The sequence below is a fragment of the Salvia splendens genome, chromosome 19 (genome assembly GCF_004379255.2).
Source record: "Salvia splendens isolate huo1 chromosome 19, SspV2, whole genome shotgun sequence".
Taxonomy (NCBI): domain Eukaryota; kingdom Viridiplantae; phylum Streptophyta; class Magnoliopsida; order Lamiales; family Lamiaceae; genus Salvia; species Salvia splendens.
The window spans coordinates 618644-642081 of NC_056050.1; the positions used below are offsets into that span (position 1 = coordinate 618644).

General features: G+C 39.3%; 3 protein-coding genes and 2 pseudogenes across 4 annotated transcripts; 3 read left to right on the forward strand and 2 right to left on the reverse strand.

Moving 5' to 3' along the window:
• Positions 1-60: 60 nt before the first annotated feature.
• Positions 61-2249, reverse strand: LOC121778361 (adenylate kinase 2, chloroplastic-like). Its single transcript, XM_042175700.1, has 7 exons — positions 2108-2249; positions 1932-2030; positions 1262-1390; positions 1042-1176; positions 832-978; positions 539-613; positions 61-428 (listed from the first exon to the last, which is right to left on the reverse strand). The coding sequence occupies exons 2-7, from the start codon at positions 2007-2009 to the stop codon at positions 324-326; spliced, it is 669 nt and encodes a 222-aa protein (XP_042031634.1). The 5' UTR covers positions 2010-2030; positions 2108-2249; the 3' UTR covers positions 61-323.
• Positions 2250-2309: 60 nt separating this feature from the next.
• Positions 2310-4876, forward strand: LOC121778360 (putative nuclease HARBI1). 2 transcript variants are annotated; one of them, XM_042175698.1, is made up of 4 exons: positions 2310-2528; positions 3084-3657; positions 3790-3955; positions 4069-4876. In XM_042175698.1, exons 2-4 carry the CDS (start codon positions 3370-3372, stop codon positions 4461-4463), a joined length of 849 nt encoding a protein of 282 aa, XP_042031632.1. In that variant the 5' UTR covers positions 2310-2528; positions 3084-3369; the 3' UTR covers positions 4464-4876. The 2 variants fall into 2 exon arrangements, with proteins under 2 accessions (XP_042031632.1, XP_042031633.1); XM_042175699.1 differs by having other exon boundaries at positions 3093-3657.
• Positions 4877-11132: 6256 nt separating this feature from the next.
• Positions 11133-11420, forward strand: LOC121780076 (protein phosphatase 1 regulatory subunit INH3-like). Its single transcript, XM_042177600.1, has one exon. It carries the CDS (start codon positions 11133-11135, stop codon positions 11418-11420), a length of 288 nt encoding a protein of 95 aa, XP_042033534.1.
• A 1676-nt stretch (positions 11421-13096) lies between these two features.
• On the forward strand, positions 13097-17496 carry LOC121778443 (annotated as a pseudogene).
• A 146-nt stretch (positions 17497-17642) lies between these two features.
• Positions 17643-19468, reverse strand: LOC121778776 (annotated as a pseudogene).
• Between the last annotated feature and the right edge of the window lie 3970 nt (positions 19469-23438).

Here is a 23438-nt window from a genome sequence, read left to right on the forward strand (position 1 = left end):
TGATCAGGAGTATTTAGATTGCTTATAAATAGGTTTATGTTTCTTGGTTCAACAACATCAAGAACGTATAATCGGCTTGCTAAATATCGATGAACGAAGAGTTGAAGAAGTCGACAACGAGCAGCACGTGCTCAAAAGAAAGATGCAGCAACGACACTAACTCGAATAGCTTCATCTATGTTCTTTATTCTCCCCAATCATCCCAAAGCAATGCAACATGATATTTTTTCATCAAGGCAATAGTTATAAATTTAACATCTTTCTCTATATGTATGTACCTCCCATTCGCCCGAATCTTGCTCCATTTACCCCGAGAGCCGGTGTTATGCAGCCAGTGAGCCCAAGGCGGCTTCCTTCATCGCAAGAAGCTCTGTCAAAACTCGGTCAATGTGTGAGAACACCTCCTCTTTAGGGAGGGTTCCGTCCACCTGCAGTTAAGGAGTAAAACATAAGGTTCTCGGCTCTAATGCTATTGTTCTGCTCAAGCAAGAAACGAAACGAAACTCAACAACGAACGCTAGTCGATCTTATATCACACCTTGACTATTTGGTCGTTGTATAACGAAAGCACAGACTCCACGTTGCTGTTGTGAGTTAGCAAACGCAGTTTAACCTGAAAAACGAAGATAAAGCCGTGTCACAGCCTAAACATTCAGAAGACAGATCAGAAGATTAAAGGGTTGATCTTGTTCCGCGTCCCCAACTTTCGGTATTTACCAAAAACTGTCATTCACTTAAGAATCGACAACCTGACTCAAACGTAAATCAATTGTTTTCGCAAAGTTTGGACATTTTTCTACAAAGTTGGGATATGAAAGAGTAGTTGCAAACCTTTTCTTCAGTGTCGTCGAAGCGTTGAGTGAGTCTTGCAGCGATTTCTTCCGTTTCCGGGGGAGAGTATGTGAGATGGTATATTTTCCCAGTGACCGGATCTAGTCTGCGGCCGACAACTCTTTCAACGAGGATCTCTTCTGGCACCTGAAAAAAAGCGAATTTCGACAAACATTCGAAAGCAGACACTATCAAGCATCAGAGCCTCACTTCGAGAAGAATGAAGATATCAGGATCGAAACCGAATTTCTTGAGAGAGGTAGCTTGGGATTCGCTCCTCGGATATCCATCAAGAAGCCAGCCGTGCTCCTGAGAGTCTTGCCGTGACAACCGCTCTTCAACCATCTGCAACCAGCAACGAAGGTGAGTTCGTTTGTGGAAGCTGCATCATCTTAAGTGGGAAAACGAACAAAACATAGACGAAGGCTACCGCAGCAACTATTTCGATTGGAACAAGCTTCCCCATTTCCATGAATTCCTTAGCACGCTCCCCGTTTTCAGTCCCTGCAGCAACTTCAGCCCGGAGAAGATCTCCTGCTGCAACGTGCACCAAATTATACTGCAAAGTAAAACGAACATGCTTATGTTCGTTTAGTCCAAATTATCGGGAGATCATCACTCTCGTTTAGTCCATGTTTGCATATTTTTGTTTTATATATTTATTCGGATTTTAATGCCTACTAGTGAAATCACATAAAACTCAGAGCTCGATTTCTTTCGTTTTTCCTATAACTTCAAAAAAGCTGACAAAGAACAAATTGACCTTCGCTTCTATGTATTTTATAGAATTAATAACGATGGATATTAGAATCGAAACAAACATACAAACAAATAAAAGAACGACTAGACGAGAACAACGCTACCGTGCTCACATAAGTACTTAACATAACATAACATAACATTTACCTCTCTATCTATATAAAACATAAGTTACATACAATTAACCAGTATTAAACGAGAATGATGCTCATTGTTACGACACGAATAGTGTGTAGCATAACATTCACCTTCATATTTCATACATTCACTATTCTAATTTCCAAAACTCCAATCAATAAATTAAAAAACATAAAAAAATTCAAAACTAAAACAAGAAATACCTTTTTAGTAATGAGTTCACATTGAGTTCCTTTCCCAGAAGCAGGGGCTCCTGATATCATTACCCTCAAAGGCTCCATCTTTTCACCAGAAGCAACAACCTGTTTTCATTATCCAGCCACAAAATCACCAAAATTTCACCCAAATCAATTTCATTACAAAAAAAAAGAATCTTTACCGGTAAACTTGGATCACCATTGGATTTCCTGAAATGGGTTTTTGATATATTTCGAAATTAATCAAGATTGTTTGATATTTTATTTATTTATTGTTTGAATTGGTGCTATAAATGGTTTTGGTAGGATTAATTTAGTTCAAAAATTTGGTAAAAGCATCACCTCATATCATATATAGTAGTGTAAAACCCACGTTTGAATTTGTAGCAGGACTAATACACAATATTCCTTATTTACCCTTCTATTTTGCTCTTACCTTTCATCCGTTCAAATTTTGAATTGCAAATCGCCAAAATCTGCTGAAGAAACGGAAGGTCAAATAGTAATGGACGGAGCTGTGTCACGAGGCTTTATCTGATGTAATTGACAACAAGCTCCGACAAACTCTCGCTGCAAGCCAAACACACTCTCTGTCTCTCTCAGGTATAGCAATCGGCCATTATATGCGATGCATATGTTACAATTGGTTATAGGAGTTTGATTGTTTGAGAATACAAATCTTGTCATAATTACTTGTTTATATACTTGTTTGAGGTTGAATTTACTGGTTCCTAGCTTATACAAGAGGTTAAACTATGGCCTATGAGCATGATAATTTATTTAATGTTTGGGATATGAAAATAAATTATGCACGATTGAGAGCCTTTAACTCTGCAAGTAGGTAGTAGCTTATAATTTTGAAGCTCATATGGAAACACTTGTTTTGAATGAATGGATATTCATTTGGGATATGAAATATGTTATGAATGAGGGCATCCATGTATATTTAACATGTTCAAAGATTTGATAAATCAAGGCATATTTACTTATTTATATACTTGTCTGAGGTTGAATTTATTTGTTCCTGGCTTCTCTAGGAGGTTAAAATATGTCACTCTGAGCATGAAATTCAATGTTTGGGCTGCCCACCTGAGGTTTAGTTCACTTGTTTATATCTCTGTATGCTATTTTGGTGACTCAAGCATTTTACTCTATTAGCATTTGCAGGGTAAGTTGAATTAGTGTGGTTCTCAGATCAGCACATGGCGAGCCGTGTTTCTACGCCTGCAGTTCTGCTTCAAATGATGGAGGATGTGCTCCACAATCATCATCTTGACTTGGTGTCTGTAATTTTGATATATCTCTCCAACAAGAGACAAGGTCGACGGATTGGACATAGAAACATACGGGCGGCATATGGACATCTTATGAGGATCCCCGAGCAGGTCAGACGCATTAATCGGCTGGTTGGGGGACTGATGTGTCATGTTTGGATAATCTTCGTATGGATAGAAATGCCTTCGGTAGATTATGCCAAATTATTAAGCAGTCAGGGGATTTAGTGGATGGAAAATTTGTGACTGTCGAGGAACAAGTCGCCATGTTCTTGGGGATTCTTGCACACCACAAGAAGAATCGTGTCATACGGTTCGATTTCTGGAGGTCTTCATACACAGTGTCACGCTATGTACACTGCGTTTTACGAGCCATTCTCCGCATGCAGGGCATACTAATGGTCCACCCAATACCCATTCCGGATGACTGCGACGACAATAGATGGAAGTGGTTTAAGGTAAAAAAAGTACATAAAATACTGTCCCTATGTTAATATTAATATCAATACTTATTTGTGTAATTTAGAGTTGAATAATATCTTTTGTGGGCATATTATATTGATGGGAGTTACTGTCGGATGACCTCTTAGGGCTGTCTAGGGGAACTAGATGGGACCTACATCAATGTTCAAGTAGCAAATGATGCGAAGCCAAGATACCGTTCGAGGAAAGGCCAAATTTGCACAAACACATTAGCAGTGTGCGATCAATATCTGAACTTTGTATATGTGCTCCCGGGGTGGGAAGGGTCTGCAGGTGATGCTCGAGTGCTACGTGACGCTATGAACAGGGTTAATGGACTGAGGGTGCCTCAAGGTGTCTTTGATTTTAGTTGATTATTAATCTTGATTTTTGTAAAAACCATGCAGGGCATTACTATCTATGCGATAACGGTTATGCAAATTCTGAGGGATTTCTTACCCCTTACAAAGGTGTGCGTTATCATCTGAAGGAATGGGGACCTGGAACTGAGGCTCCACAAAATCCTCGTGAATTGTTCAATTTGCATCACACACGTGCACGTAATGTTATAGAACGTGCTTTTGCAGTGATCAAGATGCGGTGGTGCATTCTCAGAAGGGCATCATATTACACTGTGAAGACTCAAATTAGACTAATTATGGCATGCTTTTTATTACATAACTATGTTAGATCCGCCATGCCTGTCGATCCTATTGAATTGGAGATGAATGGAGGGGAGGGGAGGGCAGAAATTATAGATGAAGGTGTTAACACTGAATTCGTTGATGGAGTCGAACCATAAACAGAATGGAATGCGATGCGGGACACTTTGGCTGAATCAATGTGTCATGCCATTTAAATGCAAATAAATGATTCTCAAAACTTGATGTGCTCTTCCTAATCTTGTGATTTGTTTCATGCTTGATATATCCAGTACCAAGAGCATGGCTACTGAGATTGAGAAGCTGATTTATGGAGAGCAATGAATGCAAATACACTTGGATTGGAATCATGGAAGCATTCATAGTTATCTTCTTTTTGGGAAGTTTGTTTTGTACTAGTCAAGCAAAAGCACTTTAGCATAATGCAGACTCTAGTGTTTAACTAATGTGTATGCTTAGATTATCTTAACTTCCAAATAGAGACATATATTAAGCTTTGTATTTTGTAGTTGCAATTTCTCTTTTGGGTTATAAAGATTTGTTTTGAATTGGATTTTACTCCATATGATTTAACAATGAAGACATATGTGAAAGCTTGTCATTTTTTGTTGCAATGCCTATTTTTTGGTTTACGAAAACTTGTTGTGAATTGGAGACTATAATAACTTAGAAATGGAGACATGTTAAGCTTTGTAGTATTTTTTTTTAATTTGCTTTTCCCTTTTTTTTCAGTTTTAATTGATTTCAATCAAAATTTAACAATCAAGATTTTAAGTTGATATTATATTTAACTTATTAACATTAAATAACTTAAGTAATACTATCTAATTAAAATTAATACGTATAAATTAGATATTTTCGGTTTTTCACATTGTTTATTCACAAAAAAAGGTGTTTGTTGAAATGCCTCTAAGATATATTTACATACAAGTACATTTATTTTAATTTTAGCAACTTACTCTTTTTCTAAATCTCCCACTTCAGTTAATGCTATGATTGATCAGTGGAATTTAATGAGTAATATGGATTTAGAGCATCGTTCATGGGGCGTCCTAAAGCCCACCCTATGCACCGTCACGCCAGCATTTTATCCTCCCGCCCTTCCACCTGCAGTGGGACGCCCTAAGGCGCGCCCTTAGCATTTTCTTCTATTTGAATACTTAAATAACTACAAAAATTGAGAAAAACATTCATTTCATTTATAAAATTAATACATTACAATACAGATTACAAAAAAAATACGCAAACTCAGCGACGGCGGTTACGCGCCCACAAAGTCGTAGTTGTTCTCCTCGTATTGTTTTGCCTTCATTGCAAACCCACGTTTTCTTAACAGCTCCCTCTGTCCCGTGTTACTTGTGTTAATCCTAGCTACAGATTGTCGAATGTTGGGAGAGGAAAAAATCAAGACTTGGAAATCGAAAGAGAATTTTATTCACCAGAAACGGAAGATGAAAAATTACTGAATAAAGCAGAATAACAAACTATTAAAAGCTCAAAACTAACTAACGGCTATTTTCCATCTAACGGTCAGGATTAAACACGACTAACTAAGTACATCCAACGGCTGTTGAAACGAGTTGTTATAACAGCCGAACTCTTCTTCATGTTTTGATCGTTCTCTCCAGACCACGGAGCTGCCGAGCTACCGAACTTGGTGCCGAACTACCGAACTCTAACACCGAACTCGATTAAGCTCGTAACACCGAGCTCTGACACCGAACACCATCACCGAGCTCAAAAAACCGAAGCTATCACAATCTACCAACAAACTCCACCTGTGATAGCGGAGTCACCAACCAGAACTCCTCCTCTCCAGTCCCACCAGTTTCAAACATAGCAGAAACTTTTCCTTAGGTAATGGCTTAGTCAACATATCTGCCGGGTTTTCTGAAGTGTGAACTTTGAATACTTTCACATTGCCTCTTTCAATCTCCTCCCTAATGAAGTGCAACCTCACGTCTATGTGCTTACTCCTCTCGTGATATACTTGATGCTTAGCCAAGCTCAATGCACTGTTGTTGTCACAACCAATGCTCACACTACATTGCTTTACACCAAAATCCTCCAAAATCCCCTTTAGCCACTTGCTTTCTTTCACAGCAGATGTCATAGCCATGAACTCAGCCTCTGTGGTTGATAATGCAACCACTCCCTGCAAGCTGCTTTTCCAGCTGATGACGGATCCATACAAAGTAAATAGGAACCCAGACTGAGATCTCCTGGTGTCTAAGTTACCAGCAAAATCAGAGTCACACCAGCCAACCAAAGCATCCCCTTCATGGTCTTCTCCTCCCTTGAACAGAATACCAACATCCGATGCTCCTTTCAAGTATCTCATCAACCACTTCAGTGCAGCCCAATGCTCCTTACCATGGTTGGACATATATCTACTTGTTACTGAAATAGCTTGTGCCACATCCGGCCTTGTGCTAATCATAGCATACATGATGCTACCAATGATGCTAGCATAAGGGATCTGTCTCATCTCATCTTCCTCAGCCTTACATTTTGGTTTCTGGTCTGCAGACAATTTATATTGTTGGCTCATAGGAACTGAGACTTCCTTGATGTTACTCATCTGGAACCTCTTGAGTATTCTCTGCACATAATCAGTTTGAGACAACACAATCTCTCTCTTCTTTCTATCTCTGAAAATAGACATACCCAGAATTCGTTTTGCAGAGCCTAAATCCTTCATCTCAAAAGCATTACTGAGATCAGCCTTAACTTTCTGAATTTCTTTCAAACTTGCTCCAGCCAAGAGCATATCATCCACATATAAGAGTAAGTATGCCACAGCAGCTCCACCTACACTCTTAATGTAGACACACTCATCATAGCTTGATTTCAGAAAACCACTCTTAACCATGTGATCATCAAACTTCTTATGCCACTGCCTACTTGCTTGTTTCAGACCATATATGCTCCTTTTCAACAAGCACACCTTTCCCTCATCACCTGGCCTCTCAAAGCCTTTTGGTTGTGCCATATAGATGGTTTCTTTCAAGTCTCCATGCAAGAAGGCTGTCTTGACATCAAGTTGTTCAAGCTCCCAATCTCTTCTTGCAACAATAGCCAACAAGATTCTGATACTAGTGTGTTTCACAACAGGTGAAAACACTTCATCATAGTCAATACCATGTTCTTGTGTGAAACCCCTAGCAACCAACCTTGCTTTAAATCTGACACTTTTACCATCAGCTCCTTCCAGCTTCTGTTTGAAAATCCATTTGCAACTCACTACCCTTCTACCATTGGGCCTTTCCACCAGCACCCAAGTCCCATTTCTAAGCAGTGAATCAATCTCCTCAATCATGGCTTGCATCCATTTTTCTGCATCTTTACTGTCCATAGCCTCTTCATAAGTGCTTGGCTCTGAGAACTCTATTTCCTCAGCTACTAGTAATGCATAAAACAGGAACTCAGCATCAGAGTATCTCTCTGGTGGCTTTCTGATCCTTTTACCTCGGTCTCTAACCAGTTTATAGCTTCCTGGCTCATTTGGTGTTGCTGCCGTCTGAGTTGGTTGTCCAAGATCAGAGGCATCAGGAAACTCAGATTCTCTTTCATCTTCATCCTGCTGCTCCTGTTGAACTCCCCCAATCTCCACCTCAAATCCAGAACTATCTACTGCAGTCTCTGAATTTTTCTTAAAAGGCAGCTCACCTTCCCAGAAAGTTACATCCCTACTTATCACAACTCTTTCATTTCCTGGCTCCACACACCACAACCGATAGCCCTTCACACCCGATTGGTATCCAATCATAACACATTTTAGGGCCCTTGCTTCCAATTTACCTTGCTTCACATGAGCAAAAGCTTTACAACCGAAAGTCCTCAAGCCATCATAGCCACTATGCTTCCCATACCATCTGAAATCTGGTGTGTCCCCTCCAATGCTGGAAGAAGGACATTTATTGATCAGTTTAACAGCTGTGGATGCAGCCTCTGCCCAGAACCGCTTCTTCATCCCAGCAGCCAAGATCATGCATCTAACTCTCTCAAGGATAGTACGGTTTACCCTCTCGGCCACTCCATTTTGTTGCGGATTTAATGGAACTGTTTTGTGTCTTTTGATGCCTTTTGATTTGCAAAACTCATCAAACTCTTTGGACAGAAACTCCAACCCGTTATCTGTCCTCAAGCATTTCAAACTCAGCCTTTTCTCTGCCTCAACCTCACTGCACCATGTTTTGAAACAGCTGAAAGCCTCTGACTTCTGCTTCAATATGTAAATCCAGACCTTTCTACTGAAATCATCTATGATGCTCATGTAGTATCTGCCACCTCCAATTGAATTCTCCTGTGCAGGCCCCCAAAGATCACTATGGGCATAATCTAGAGGCATTGTTGAAGAATGTGTGCTGTTGGGATATGGCAACTTCTTGGCTTTCCCTAACACACACTCCTCACATTGAGTTGTATCAGTCTGATCTGAGCATTGCAATACACCCTTCTTGACCAGTTCCTTTATACTACCAATTGCTGGGTGCCCCAATCTGGTATGCCACAGACTCAAAGAATCACCAACCACATTGTGTGCATGCCCTGAGTCTCTTCTCTGAACAGCAGCCATCATGTAATATAGACTGCCTTTTCTAGTTGCCTTCAAGATAGATCTTCCTGCCTTACTAACAACCATCTGCCCACCTTCAGAGACAAATCTGCATCCCTTTCTTTCAAGAGAGCCTAAGGATATTAGATTCCTTTTAACATCAGGAATATACCTAACATCACTCAGAGTCACCATACACCCATTCTCCATCTTCAACTTGATGGTACCTATGCCTTTTATCAAGCACACTTGGTTGTTGCCTAGAATGACAGTTCCTGTTGACTCTTTAATGTCTTCGAACCAGTCCAGATTCGGGCTCATGTGGAAGCTACACCCTGAATCCATTATCCAAGATTCCTTTCCCTTTTCCTCCATCACATTCAAAGCAACAGAAACTTCATCCTCTTCGCAATATTCTGCTGTGTTGACAGCTTTTCCTCCCTCAGCCGCTTGCTTTTTCTTCCACACGAAGCAGTCCTTTTTGAGGTGCCCTGGTTTCTTGCACCAGTGGCAGGACCGAGTTTCTCTCCCCTCCGAGCTTGAAGGCTTAAACTCATTATATTGGTTTTTCTTGAAACTCTTATTCTTGAATTTCTTGACATTGAGACTCTCAGCCTGTGTCTCCAATGCCTTCCCACCTGTCAATCGCAGCATCTCTTTCGCCATCAACGCAGCATGAACCTCGGCATATGTGATTGGCTTATCTCTGCCGTAGATTATTGCATCGCTTAGCTGATCATACGAACTTGGCAACGCATTCAAGACCAGTATAGCCTTGTCTTCATCCGTGATCTTCACATCCACGGACCCAAGATCATCAATGATCTTATTAAAATCTTCCAATTGTTCGACGATCGATTTTTTCGGCTACAAAATTGTACGAATACAGTCTCTTCTTCATATAGAGCCTATTGGCCAGGGATTTTGCCAAATAGACCTCATCTAACTTCGCTAGCACCTCAACCGCCGTGGTCGCTTCTTGAACCTCCCTCAGAACTTTATCACTGAGACAAAGAATAACCGCACTGTGAGCTCGCTGTATCATTTCATCGAACTTCGCCTGTGCTTTCTCATCAAGAACTGGCGCATTCTCCTTATCTACCGGAGCCAAAACCGCCGCCAAACCACGATCGATCAGAATCGCTTTCATTTTCATCTTCCACAGACCGTAATCATTCTTGCCTGTGAATTTCTCAGCCTCAAGCCTTGTCGCCATCGAGATCGTTTGAATCGTCCGCAAACCAACCTCCTTTCACCTCTTTCCCACAGACGGCGCCAATTGTTAATCCTAGCTACAGATTGTCGAATGTTGGGAGAGGAAAAAATCAAGACTTGGAAATCGAAAGAGAATTTTATTCACCAGAAACGGAAGATGAAAAATTACTGAATAAAGCAGAATAACAAACTATTAAAAGCTCAAAACTAACTAACGGCTATTTTCCATCTAACGGTCAGGATTAAACACGACTAACTAAGTACATCCAACGGCTGTTGAAACGAGTTGTTATAACAGCCGAACTCTTCTTCATGTTTTGATCGTTCTCTCCAGACCACGGAGCTGCCGAGCTACCGAACTTGGTGCCGAACTACCGAACTCTAACACCGAACTCGATTAAGCTCGTAACACCGAGCTCTGACACCGAACACCATCACCGAGCTCAAAAAACCGAAGCTATCACAATCTACCAACAACTTGCACTATTTTCCTTTTTGGGCGTCCCAAGTTATTTGCACTCTTTCCATTTTTAGTAAAAATTATCACCTACAGCCGCAGTTGTTGACTTTGCTAATCACTCATTCCTTAATCTCCGTGCAGAAAAGCAAACGTCCGACTAACCCGGGACGGAGAATTTTTTTTGGGATATATGAAAATGAAAAATGTACCCATTTTATAAGACGGAGAATATGATATTATTACGTATATGTGTTTTTTTGCTGCTTGCAAGTTGATTTTAGTTTCTACTGCTAGTTTTTTTTTTGCTTTTTTGACAAATTTTATTTACTTAGGGTTAGTGTTTTTGATGGTGTATTGATATGCAATCTTTTACTAATATTTGTAATAAAATGAGTATGTGCAGATACTATTAATATAGTCATTTAGATAGTTATTATATCATCCCTTTTTATTAAAAACATAGTAGTATATTTTTTGATAAAAGTGAAATTCATTAATATGATCCATATATAAATTAATAAACATTATTCTTTTAAGGTGAAAATGGGAACCAAATCACATACACGTAATTCAACAATGGCGAGACCGACCTCCACCGCCCCTTCTACGGCGACCACCACTGCCCTCCAGACGTTCTCCTCCTCCAACCAGCAGCCGCATATTAGGGACTCGCTGGTGCTGAAATTGAAGCTTCCGAAGAAGAAGGTGTCGTGGAAGGAAGGAACCGTAGACAACGAGTTTATGAATAAAAAGAGCTCCAAAAAATGCTGCATCTTCCACAAGGAGAAGCCTTTCGACGAGGACGATTCCGACGCCGACTGCGATCACGATCACGATCATCAAGAGGCTTCGACGAGTCGGTGATTCATCGATTTAGTCGCTCGATTATTCTGTAAGCGGTTATTTTGTGATTATGATTGTTGGAAATGTTGTAAAATCTACTGGAAATTCGATTGGAATACGAAGATTTGATTTGATTTGATTTGATTATTGCATCTAATGGGAAAATTTGGAGGCGATTGCTCTGTTAATTAGGGTTTACTGTTTGGATGAATTTCAAAGTTTAGTATGATCTCACAGCTCAATTGATGAATTTCCTATGTGTTATTTTTCCATTTAATGCCCTCAACATTGATCTCTGCTGCTAAATTGATGAATTTCAAGGTTTAGGACTTGAGTGATTGTTTTAGGATAATGAGAATTGAAAATGAGCAGTAGTTTGCTGGGGAAAATAGGTTGGAACATAGCTGAGGTTGCTTTTCGAGTTTTTCGACTCCCTATGGTTTCTGCACATGCTCGATTAATATGCTGCCTTTAAATTTAGTTTTTGATTCTTGAGAAGCTCTGTTCCTGCTTGCCACAGCCACCGGGCCAGATTAATCTCGTGTGGCCAAATTGTATCGAGTATCTTGAGTTAGCATAGGGAATATAACCTTCTTAGTATTAGTACATAAAGTTGGAACTTGAACTGATATGAAGATGATGAACTGATACCCTACAGCATAAGATGATGATGTTTGGGGGTTGTAGAAGAAAACCGAATCTCTGAAACTTGTGTGAATGAATTTTGTGAATTGTTTAGTAAGAAAATCATATCACACAAAAAATCATATCTGATCATAGTGAGTGTTGTTGGTATGTGGATATAAGTTTGGTTTCCCTAAGAAATCAGATTTTTGTTATAATTTGTTGACTCGAATACTAGCACTGTCAAAAAATCTGAAATAAACGGCAGTAGTGAGTGTTTGAAGTTCGATTAGTATTAGTATGAAGCAACATAAGTGGTGATGATGTAGCTGGAAAAGAATTGAAGTAGCTCGTATGTACCTTGTGATTTTGATGGTCTTTCTCCATCTGCTGTGAGATAAAGTTGTTGCACGGGAGTGTGGTGTTGGGGCGCCGTGAGCCTCTTTATCTCCCTCTCAGCCCACTCTATCACATCATGTATTTGTTTGATTTAAAGTTTTATTTTGATGAATTGTTTCCAAATTTGTTCCTTGTCGGCAGAAGCAACCCCAACAACTTTGCCGTTGGCCGTAGGATTAGATGTCGAAGGCAGCTGCATATGGTTAGGGAGACGCCGGGTGGCTGTGTAGGGTTAGGGGGGGGAGAGAGGAGTTATGAAGATGAATATGAATATGTTCCACTTTTTAGGTTTAGGGTAGGGAGATGTTGGTGGTAGCTTGCATAGGGATTGAAGGAGGAAGGAGGATCAGTACGTGCCATTTTTTCCGTAAAATCATCAAACGATGCCATTTAGTTTACGTTCGTGCCCCTTAGTCAGCCATATCATCTAAAGTGATGCATGTATGCGTTATCTCATTAATACTAACAGCAAAATTTTGTTGTTGGACTATTGTGAAAACGGGAACTTCGTGATTTTAAGTTCTATTATAAAAAGTTGTGGGACTGACCAGAAATCGAGACAACTAATTGATTTAAGCGACGATTTTCCCATAGGAACCATGTTTGATGATTTTGATTTCTTTAGCTCTATGATTGATCCTATATTTAGATGAAATCCATGTGATTTTCTAGACCCTAATAAACATTACAAAAACACTAACGAGTTATAGCTACTATGTACATGTTTCAAGTATTATGTGAAGGTTAATTAATGTACCTAACCATATTGATTGCATGTTTGAGGAAATAAATGGACCCAAATACATATCCCTTGGCTATAAATACATATGGAGTATGCATGTGAAACCACAACTTGCACAAGCAAGAGCCAAATTCGTGGTGAAGATTGTGGCATCTATCAAAATGGAGAAAAATGAGAGCAAAAGCAAAATCCTCATAGTTGGAGGGAGTGGTTATGTAGGGGGTTACATTGTAAGAGCAAGCCTCAAATTAGGGCACCCTACTTACGTTTTCTCAAGGCCTAATTCCTCCAAAACAAACCTCCTCACCCACTTCCAATCCTTGGGAGCAATCATTGTCAAGGTCTCCCTCTCTCCCTCTCTCTCGATCGAAACTTAGAATGTGTTTGCAGGTAGTGACGGATTCAGGAACCAGAAAAAAAATCCGTTGGCCAAGGAGGTGCTAGGTTGTCCCCTTTAAGCACCCCTAATCGCCGTCGGGAAAAAACTTGATTTAATTAGTAGAGTTGAAAATAATTTTCTGCGTCCACCCCTTTTGTAGGGAATGCTTGACGAGCATGAGAAGCTTGTTTCAGTGATAAAGGAGGTTGATGTTGTGATATCTGCAGTTGCATATCCTCAAATTCTTGACCAGCTCAAGATTTTGGAGGCTATCAAGCTTGCTGGAAATATTAAGGTATTTCGTGTGTGTGTGTGTAAACTCGAGATGATGATCATCGAGTTAGATCATGTACTTGCTACGAACTTAATCCACATAATGCGTATAATGAAATAATCTACTTGACACTTGGATCATGAACATTATCCAATAATCAGACGTGGATAAGGTTGATTTTGTGGGATTTTGGAAGAATTATTTCCTTTTCTTTACAAAAATATCTTTATATGTATGTGTGGATAGAGTTTATCGGCCAGCTTGATTTTTTTTTTATTTCATGACAAATAAACGTTGGACTTTGATAAATAGAGAGAAAATACACGAGGTAATTATTGTTGTATTATCTTAAAAAAATATGGCTGATATCAGTCGACATAGACTGTCTGTAGGGATATGTCGGTACATATGTTTTACTCCCTCTGTAGCATAGAAATAGGCCATTTGAATTTGGCACGAGTTTTAACGTGTAATTAGTAAAGTAAGAGAGAAGGAGAAAAATTATTGAAATTGTGTAGTTGATGGTGGGGCTCATAAATGATAAAGTAAAAGAGAATGAGAAAAAGATTACCATTAATGGATATGGACTATTTGTATGGGACGGGCGAAAACGGAATATGACCTATTTCTATGGGACGAATGGAATATATACTTTAATTCGTAAAAAAATTAATAAAATTTCATATAAAAATCATATACAATGATGGACCTTAGAGTCAATATTTGAGGCAAGTTTTTATTTTTAAGTACTACTCCTCCGTCCACAAAAGAAAATGTATTTTAGGTTCGGCACAGATTTTAATGTAAAAAATTGGTAAAGTAAGAGAGATGTAGAGAAAAAAAAGGTATTAAAGTATTTATTGGGAAATAGGTTCCATCTCATTAGAGAGGAAAAAAAGTTTTCAAAATTGGAAAATGCATATTCTTGTGGGACGGACTAAAAATGAAAGAGTGCATATTTTTAAAGGACGGAGGGAGTATTAAGTTATAATCATTATTACTATGGTTTTGCAATTTTCAATGTTTTAATCACGGTTAAATTAAACTAGACCCTCAATGAATACTTAATTTAGTTAAACTAATACTGATAGATAGTTAAAAAAAATTAAATTTCTTACTATATGTGTATAGGTAGATAGTTGCTAAAGAATTTTATTGTTTTAAATGTAGTACTATAAAATTTAATTATACTTTTCAGATTTTCATGTGAGATTTGCGTCATGCCATGATGACATTCAATAGTCGACAAATGATATAAGGCCATCCACAATAGGAATAGCCCAGGCAATAGCCCAGCCATAGCCTAGCCACTGCCACATCATCAGCACTAAAAATCCTTCTGCCACATCATAAATAGCCCAGCCATAGCCTAGCCCACATCATAAATAGCCCAGCCACATCAATAGCCACATCACTAATAACAATTATATAAAATGACATAATTAACAATCACACAATATACGGAATTTAATTTACGAGACATATACGGGAAACATTAATAATACTATCCACATCACTATTAACAAATATATACAAATGAAATAATTAACAATCACACAATATGCGAAATTTAATTTACGACACATACACGGGAAAAGTTTATAATACTATTAAAATTTAAAAAAGTACAATAATTTAAGATAGAGAGAGTACTCGTTAAACAAGTGGTGCGAATGAAAATGACGAGCAAAGCGAGTATATATAGTGTTTCGGAAAAAAAAAATTAATTTTCGCGCTAGGCGGTGCGCTGGGCGATCCGGCGCGTGGCAATAGCGTCGAACGGACCGCCCAGCGCCACATAACCGCCCAGCGCTGGCGCGGTTTCTCTCTCCACTCAGCCGCTGGGCGGCTTGCAATAGACCGCCCAGCGAACCGCCCAGCGCCGGCGCTCGGCTGGGCGGTCGCTGGGCGCCTATTGTGGATGGTCTAACCATATGGAATATTCTTTGCAAAAATTAGATAGGTTACTAGTTGTACTACTAGAGATGCCCCAAGGTTTTCGGTTCCGGCAGTTAACCGCGGAACCGTAACCGCCGGTTCCGGTTTCGAACCGGAACCGTGATTTTTTTATTAAATCAGAACCACCATATTTTGAACCGCGGACCGGTTCCGGGTTCCAAATTTTACGAACCGAAGAATTTGAATCAAGTAAAATCATAAATTACTTAAAAGAGAGTAATCCATAAATTAAATCAAGTTAAAATCATAAATTTACTTAAAACGTCATCAAATGAATAACATTTCTTACAACCTAAGAATTTGAAGATTTAATTCAATAATTCTTTTGGACTAAAATATGTTCCGGCTTCATTGATTTATTTGTGTTTAATGTAAAAAAAAATGTATGTTATCATTAATCAAATAGTTATCAATCCTAGATAGTAGATACATTAGTCTAACAATCAAATTACACATGACACACATAATTTATAACCTTTTGTACTTATTTCATCTCAATTTTACTATACATACAATCAATAATATATACTATATTTTTAATTTGGTAGAGATTTGTGCCGTCCGGTTATGGGGTGGATGAAGATAAAGAAGTTAGTGTATTGCCGGCATTCGAATCAGTGCTTGAGAAGAAGAGGAGAATCAGAAGAGCCATTGAAGAAGCAAAAATTCCTTATACTTATGTGTGTGTGAATTGCTGTGGAGCTTACTTCATCAACTATTTGCTCCACCCTACCATCCCAACAACCAGGAGATGGAGATCACTGTCTATGGCGACGGCGAAGCTAAATGTAAGAACTCGTGCTGCTTAATCCCATCCCGTTTTGTGTCCCCAATTTTGAGTGTTTTTTCTGAAAAATATCTTCGTCTTATCTTATGTATTTTTCCTTTTAAGACCCACAATTTTGCAAAATATTTATTTATATATGCTTTAACATATTTTACATTAACTGAGTCAGCTCGCTAGATTCTTAGATGGATTATAGTTGAGCAGGGGTAAAAGAAATTTGGGTTGATCCACCTAAGAATATGACTGAGTTAACTTATAACTGAAGCCAGATATAAATAAAACATTTTACAAAGTTTTAACAATTTTTTTACGAGTACATTGAAAGTTGGTGTGTTTTTTTCTCACCTTTTTTTTTGCTGTGCTAGTTGTGATGACCTATGAAGACGACATCGGGCTTTGCACGATCAAAGCTGCGAACGATCCAAGAGCGTGCAACCGCACCTTGATATACAAACCTCCAACAAACATACTAACACAAATGGAATTAATTTCAATGTGGGAGAAGAAATCAGGAAGGAATTTCAAAAGATTCACATCCATGAAGAAGAAGTCGTGGCCCTTTCACAAAGTAAGCCTATTAATAAATGAATTAATCGTCGTGTTGCTTTGAGTATTTTGGTGGCATGCACATATCAAAAACAAAAAAAAAAATAGGCTTAATGTGATACGTTTTCTCTGTTACATTTACTGCAGAGCTGCCGGAACCTGAGAACATACCGGTGGCCATCCTTCACGGCATCTTCATAAAAGGCGCGACGACAAGCCATGATTTTGCAGAGAATGACGCGGAGGCTTCCGCACTATATCCAGACATGAAATTCACTACGGTCGATGAGCTTCTCGACATTTTTATCGAAGGCGATGCGCCCAAGCCGGCCTCAGCTGCATTTTAATGAATGAGAAGGCCACATTTGATTCTTGATTGCCGTTTGTTTTGAAATAAATTGTCCAATTATAATTAATGTTATTTTTCGATTCAGAATTTTCATTGTTGTAAATCAAGATTTATGTGTGAAATTTTAGCAACTCGATATTAAAGCTCGTGTTTCACTTCATCAATACACATTTTACACCCCGAACACGTGCGGATGGTGGGATTCGAACACGTGCCACTCAGTCATGAGTTCGTCACTCCAATTTTGTTTTCGTCTTGTAAGATCTTCCAAGAGACGAGACTATTCACATGAGGAAAATAGCAGCCGGGCTGGGGAGACACGAATCCAAGACTCCCACCTATTTCAAGAACGCGATCGTGAATCCCACCGGTGCTGGGGAGAGGTATCTTGACAAACTTCTCATCCTTCAACGGCATCGACACGATGTGCTCGTTATGATCAACATTGGGCAGAGCTCCTGTGGCGGAAACCGGGGGGATATCCTAACCAGCCCATGAATCCATGAGGGGGTCCTTCGACGACTCTCCATGTCCTGCTCCGAATGTGCATAATCTCACACCCGATGCACTGTGAGGCATCCTGAAACAGGTGCACGAGTTTATACCTGCTCGACTCACGGTGAGGGTCACACATAGTCCCCAAAGGAACCTCTTCCACCTCCCTCGTGACAGGGTTCATCACGATTAGCCCTCTTCCCTTCACAACCTTTTCAAGAATGATCAAGCCATTGGCACGTCGCCTTGATGTGGCCAGTGCAAGTCACGTTTGTACTCCTTTTATCGTGCTTTTGTCACCTCCGATCTCCAAATACTTGATCTGAAACCGTGTACGTGGGCTGAAAAGGTGCCAGTGAAGTACAGCAACAGAGTCTAACCCTAGAACATTGGCATCGACATTAAACTCATTTTTTTTCACGGCTGATGAGCTCCCAACATTAGAAGACGAGGCAACCCTCGCAGCCGGGGGTCAAATATATCAATCCAACGCTTGATCGCTGAAGATGGGGAATCAACAAAATCAGGACGATTGAACAATCCGGTACCAGGCCTTACAAACAAACCTCGATGATAGTAGCGATTCAAGGAGGAAGCCGGACAATGATGTGGAAAATGCAGTCCATCAGGGAGATAAGGCACAGCAACCAGACTACTATCTCGTGGCTCCTTGCTCGTCTGCTGCTTTCTCTTCTCTTCTTCAAGCTCCGGTTTCAACTTCATTCTTTCTTCCGCCCACTTCAGCAAGCTAGTCTTTTCGCCCGTGGCGGATTTCTTCATCGTGTCACTTTAACTGACAGAAGAAACTAAACATCACTATATAAGCATAACAATGTAACAATCTAAGATGAAGGAGAAACCATCTTTTAATAAGCTTAGATACACTCTACTTTGCTATTTCTTGATTTATGACTTCATCTTTTGATTCGGACAAAATAAATTTTAAAAATAAATAAAGATGAGATCATATTAAACAATACCAAAATCAAGGTCATACATAGATTCATTATTCGTAGACAATCAACTAGAACTAGGCCACCAAAATAGGCATATTTATGAAGTAGAAGTAGAGTAGTATTCCACTTTCTAAATTCAGCTCAAAATAAATGAAGAAAATACGACATAACAAAACATATCTTTTGATCGCAGCAGATACATCTGTGACCTAATTTCGGTTCACTATCAGAATTGGGGGGGAAAAGGAAAAGAAGACAACTGATGAAAATTCAAGCTAAGCAAATGAGATCAAGCTTAAAAGAAAACATTATATCGCCATAATCATCGGATAAAACTGAAGTAACTGAAGGCCCAATTTCCGAAATCGTCTCAGTTAATGAAAAGCAAAAAATTTCATAGCCGATTACGAACAAAATTTACCTGTTTAAAGTAAATTGGAGCTCAGTGAGTTGTATGAAACTATCGATGTAATTCACTCTCCTCGATCGACCGCCGGTGAGAGTAAATCACCGGCTTTGATTTCTCAGAGGCGTAATGGCGATTGCTTATGAACGAAGATCGCTACAAACATTGTTGACTTGAGACGTTCAATTTTATGGTCTTTTATACTCTTTATTTTTCTCCATTTGGAGTTAGGGATGCCAATGCGGTCGGCCAGACGTGCTTCGGGTCACCCTATTCGGGTTACGATATTCGGCTGGGGACTAATTGATGTTGTAATTTTTTTAAGGATTACAAGCGTTTAACCCTAAATATATTTTGATGCAATCTCTATGATCTATTTTAAGGCATCCACAGTGGTGCAGATATCCCGGCGGGCATCTAAAAAACACATCATGTCACGTCATAAGGACATCCCACTGCACTGTCACGTCATAAGGACATCCCACTGCACAGTGGCGGACATCCCAATGACATCCCGACGGGACTTCCCACAAAAAAAATTCATTAAATTCACCAAATTAAACAATTTACGGAAATTAAAATTTTGACACGAATACGGAGAAAATGCAAACATTTTATTTATAAAAAAATTACATAATTTGTAAAAAAATACATAGTTAAAACAAAAATATATAGTTCAACGAGCCGTATATATTGTTGGTTATTTCAGTGTAATTGGATATTAACTTGATTGATCAATATTGTCATAATGAGACATCATGTAAGTTTGGAAGTGCGGAGTGCACGCTTGTTTGAATTCATTATGATTAGACGGGGGGTTCGGGGGCAGCGCCCCCGAGTAGCAGGTCCAAGGGGCGGGGAGCCTCTGAATTTTTATTTTCCATTAAAAGTTGTGTGAGAAAATTCAATCCGGAAATATAATTTCTGATAGTCGAAGGACTGATTTACATGTTCAAAACTTCTTAAAAATATCCCTAACATATATAGAGTTTTTTAAAAAATAAAAAAAAATTCAAATAAAAATCAGGACGTCCGGGCTGATGTCCCCGGAACACGCGGAACTCCGGTGTCCGCAACGGACGTCCGTATCCGTCCCTCCCTCGCCTAATGGCGGACGTCCCGCGCGGACGTCTAGCACGCCGGTCAGACGTCCGCCGGGACGGCCGCCATTGTAGATGCTCTAGCAACACGAGTGTTTATTTTTAACTTAAGATTAGTGTTTGTTTGCATATTTAAACACAGGATGTTCCACAAAAGATGACTGAAATGCCCTTAGTAAATTTTTAATTTTACAATTGTATCCTATTCAAAACCCTACATTAGAGTGTCCGGTGTCCCGTCGTGTAACCTAACACTAATGTTTTAGGAAGAACTTAGCCGATTAATTGAATTTGTTTTGATGTTAGGTGGGGCAATATTTTGATAGGATGTTATCACATAATTTAGGAATATCAATATGAGTTTATCAATATTTCCGATGAGGGTATTTCGACCAAAAAAAAAATTCCAAATATTGAAAAAGTAATTCATAATTTATATAAATTATGATATTAAATCGAAGTTAAAAGACCTCAGAATGATATTTTTAAACATTTAGTTCGTGAGTTGATACCAATCCATTGTTTTTTACTAAAAAGATGTTTTCTTCAAAGGAAAATATGATATCTACTTTGGAACGTAAGAAGTACTCAACGGTAGTAATTTGTAAACTAAGAGTGTTTAGGGTAGTGAATCACGACAAAAGAAATAAGCACAACTTAGTGTATTCTTGGTAGAATAGAATATAAAAGGATATAATGACTAAATTGTAATTTTGCAATTATAAAAAAAATAATGCTACTTTTTTCTTTTAGTTAGTTAACCTTTTTATCTTTTCTTTTCACAAGTAAAGAGAATTTTAAAGAGTATATTTAGGTGGATTCGACTCTATATCTTTGGCCTTGATCATTAAACACTTTACTGTTAGATCAACTCACAAACTGTTTTTACATTTGTTCAATTGTTATATAATAATATTGGATAGTTTTAGTGATTTAATATGTACATGGTATAATAATATAGGATAGTTTTAGTGATTTTATAACTATAAAATCGATTTTGACACCCCTATCTAGAATAAAAAGAATAACATTAAAACTATTGATACATATTACAGAATTAGGTGATCACACTTTGATCACCACATGATACAAGAGTGTTCCAATGAGGAATATAACGCCTATTTATCTTCCCAAAACCATGGCCTCTTCACCACCACCATCACCACCCGCAACCATCGGATGATCCCGAACTCACGAGCCTCAATTCTTCCTACCAAAGTCGTAAACACACAAGCGACCCTTCACGCACTCAAGCACAATCTCCTTCCCGTCTCTCCGGCTACAAACCGGGACGCAGTGGACAAAAATCCACCCTCAAATCGATCCTGCATCTCTTAATCCAACATTCCCCTCCCAACTCACTCAGAATCCACACTTCCAACGCATTAACCTCTGCACGGCTCACAAATCCAAGACCCCCCGGCGATCTCAACCAACCTATCTCCCCACGCCCTCTTCACGGGCAATTGCTTGGTGACAAACTTCTCGTCACACACATCCAAGGAAACGAAGCAATCACGCCCCCGCCTAGCTCCTAGCCAGTGCAGTGATCCCCCCACAGATACCGGGTTTTGCCTAATCCGAACCAATTCAAGTGCTCCTCGATCTCCTCCATTTCCTCGTCTCAACGCTCAAGATCTCGCAACCAACACCACCCAACACCTCACGGAACAGTGCACGACTTTGTACGTTTTCGCCTCACTACAAAAGGCAATACCAAATGATTCACATAGATGATGACACGAAACAGCTAACGGAAAGATCAACATACTTCCCGTTATAGGATTCATGAGCACCAATCTCTTCCTCCTCGAATTAAATCCGAGAATCAAGCCATCATAGCTTGCTCGAACGCTACCTAAATCATCCACGCTCGACTCCACAAAACTACTCCTCAAACCATCCAAACTCAAGAAATGGAAGTAGGCCTTTGGCATCCCCACACACCCTCTAGGCCAAAAGGCCATCTGCTGAGATACCAAGACCGTCTCCGACTTCCGAGCATGACTCGACACAAAAACCGAGCTATTGATCACACCAAACCACTGCTTGCACACAAAACTGCAGCCCTAAAGAGGGATTCAGCAGGGAGCAACATGAAAATCTGGTAGAAGCAAATCATGTGAAAGATTTGCTTGAATCTCAACCTCTATGTTCGGATCCCGAGACGCGGTCTCTCCCTCGAGCATCAGCCTGCTTCGAGGAAGCGTTTCTCCGGAGAAACTCAGCCACGGAGGCGGCTTTGCTTCCGGGCTAAGGCTTCTCTCCAGGTGGCGCCTCGTAGGCGCGGCCTGGGGAGCCGTCGGCGCCCCGTGTCAGCATCCATTGCTGTGAGTAATGCTTTGAAGTATCAAACAACACATGTATAGATAGCTTAGAGGTGATGGAAACAGAGTTTCTTTGTTGGTGTTTGGACAAGAAAATATGAGTATATGCTTTTGCAATTGTCCTAAACTCTGTCATCGATGTAATGACAATAAGCAATTGACCATTTTGGTGAATTTTAGTCAAAATTTATCACAAAAATAACCCTTTTCTCAAAACAAACACCCAATCAAGAATCATCATGAGATATCCATCGAGAATTTTTGGATTTTGGTGGGAGAAACAGTATCAAGATTCAACATTTTCCCTTTGCTGTGTGTGGAACGAGAAAATGAACTTTAAACTGGATAAATCAATATAATTCCGAATTTGACATATAAAGCGATAATCGGCAAAGATTGGAAAAACAGTCATTCTTGATTTACATCCAATTATATTGCAATAAACTTTTAAACAGCAGTTGTAATAAAATAGAGAGATTACGGCATCCCCCCTATTTTGGAAGCTTGTAAATAATACCTGAGATTAATCTTGAAAAGCAGAACTTCTCGAGCTGGAAATTTATGAAAGTGTGATTGGAGATGGAGAAAAGAGAAAAAGTAATTCAATTGTGCCATTTGACAAAAAAATTGAGTGTTCCATTTGGAATGACTATTATAAAAATAGGTACTTGGACTTTTAATTAACGTTTTTTATGA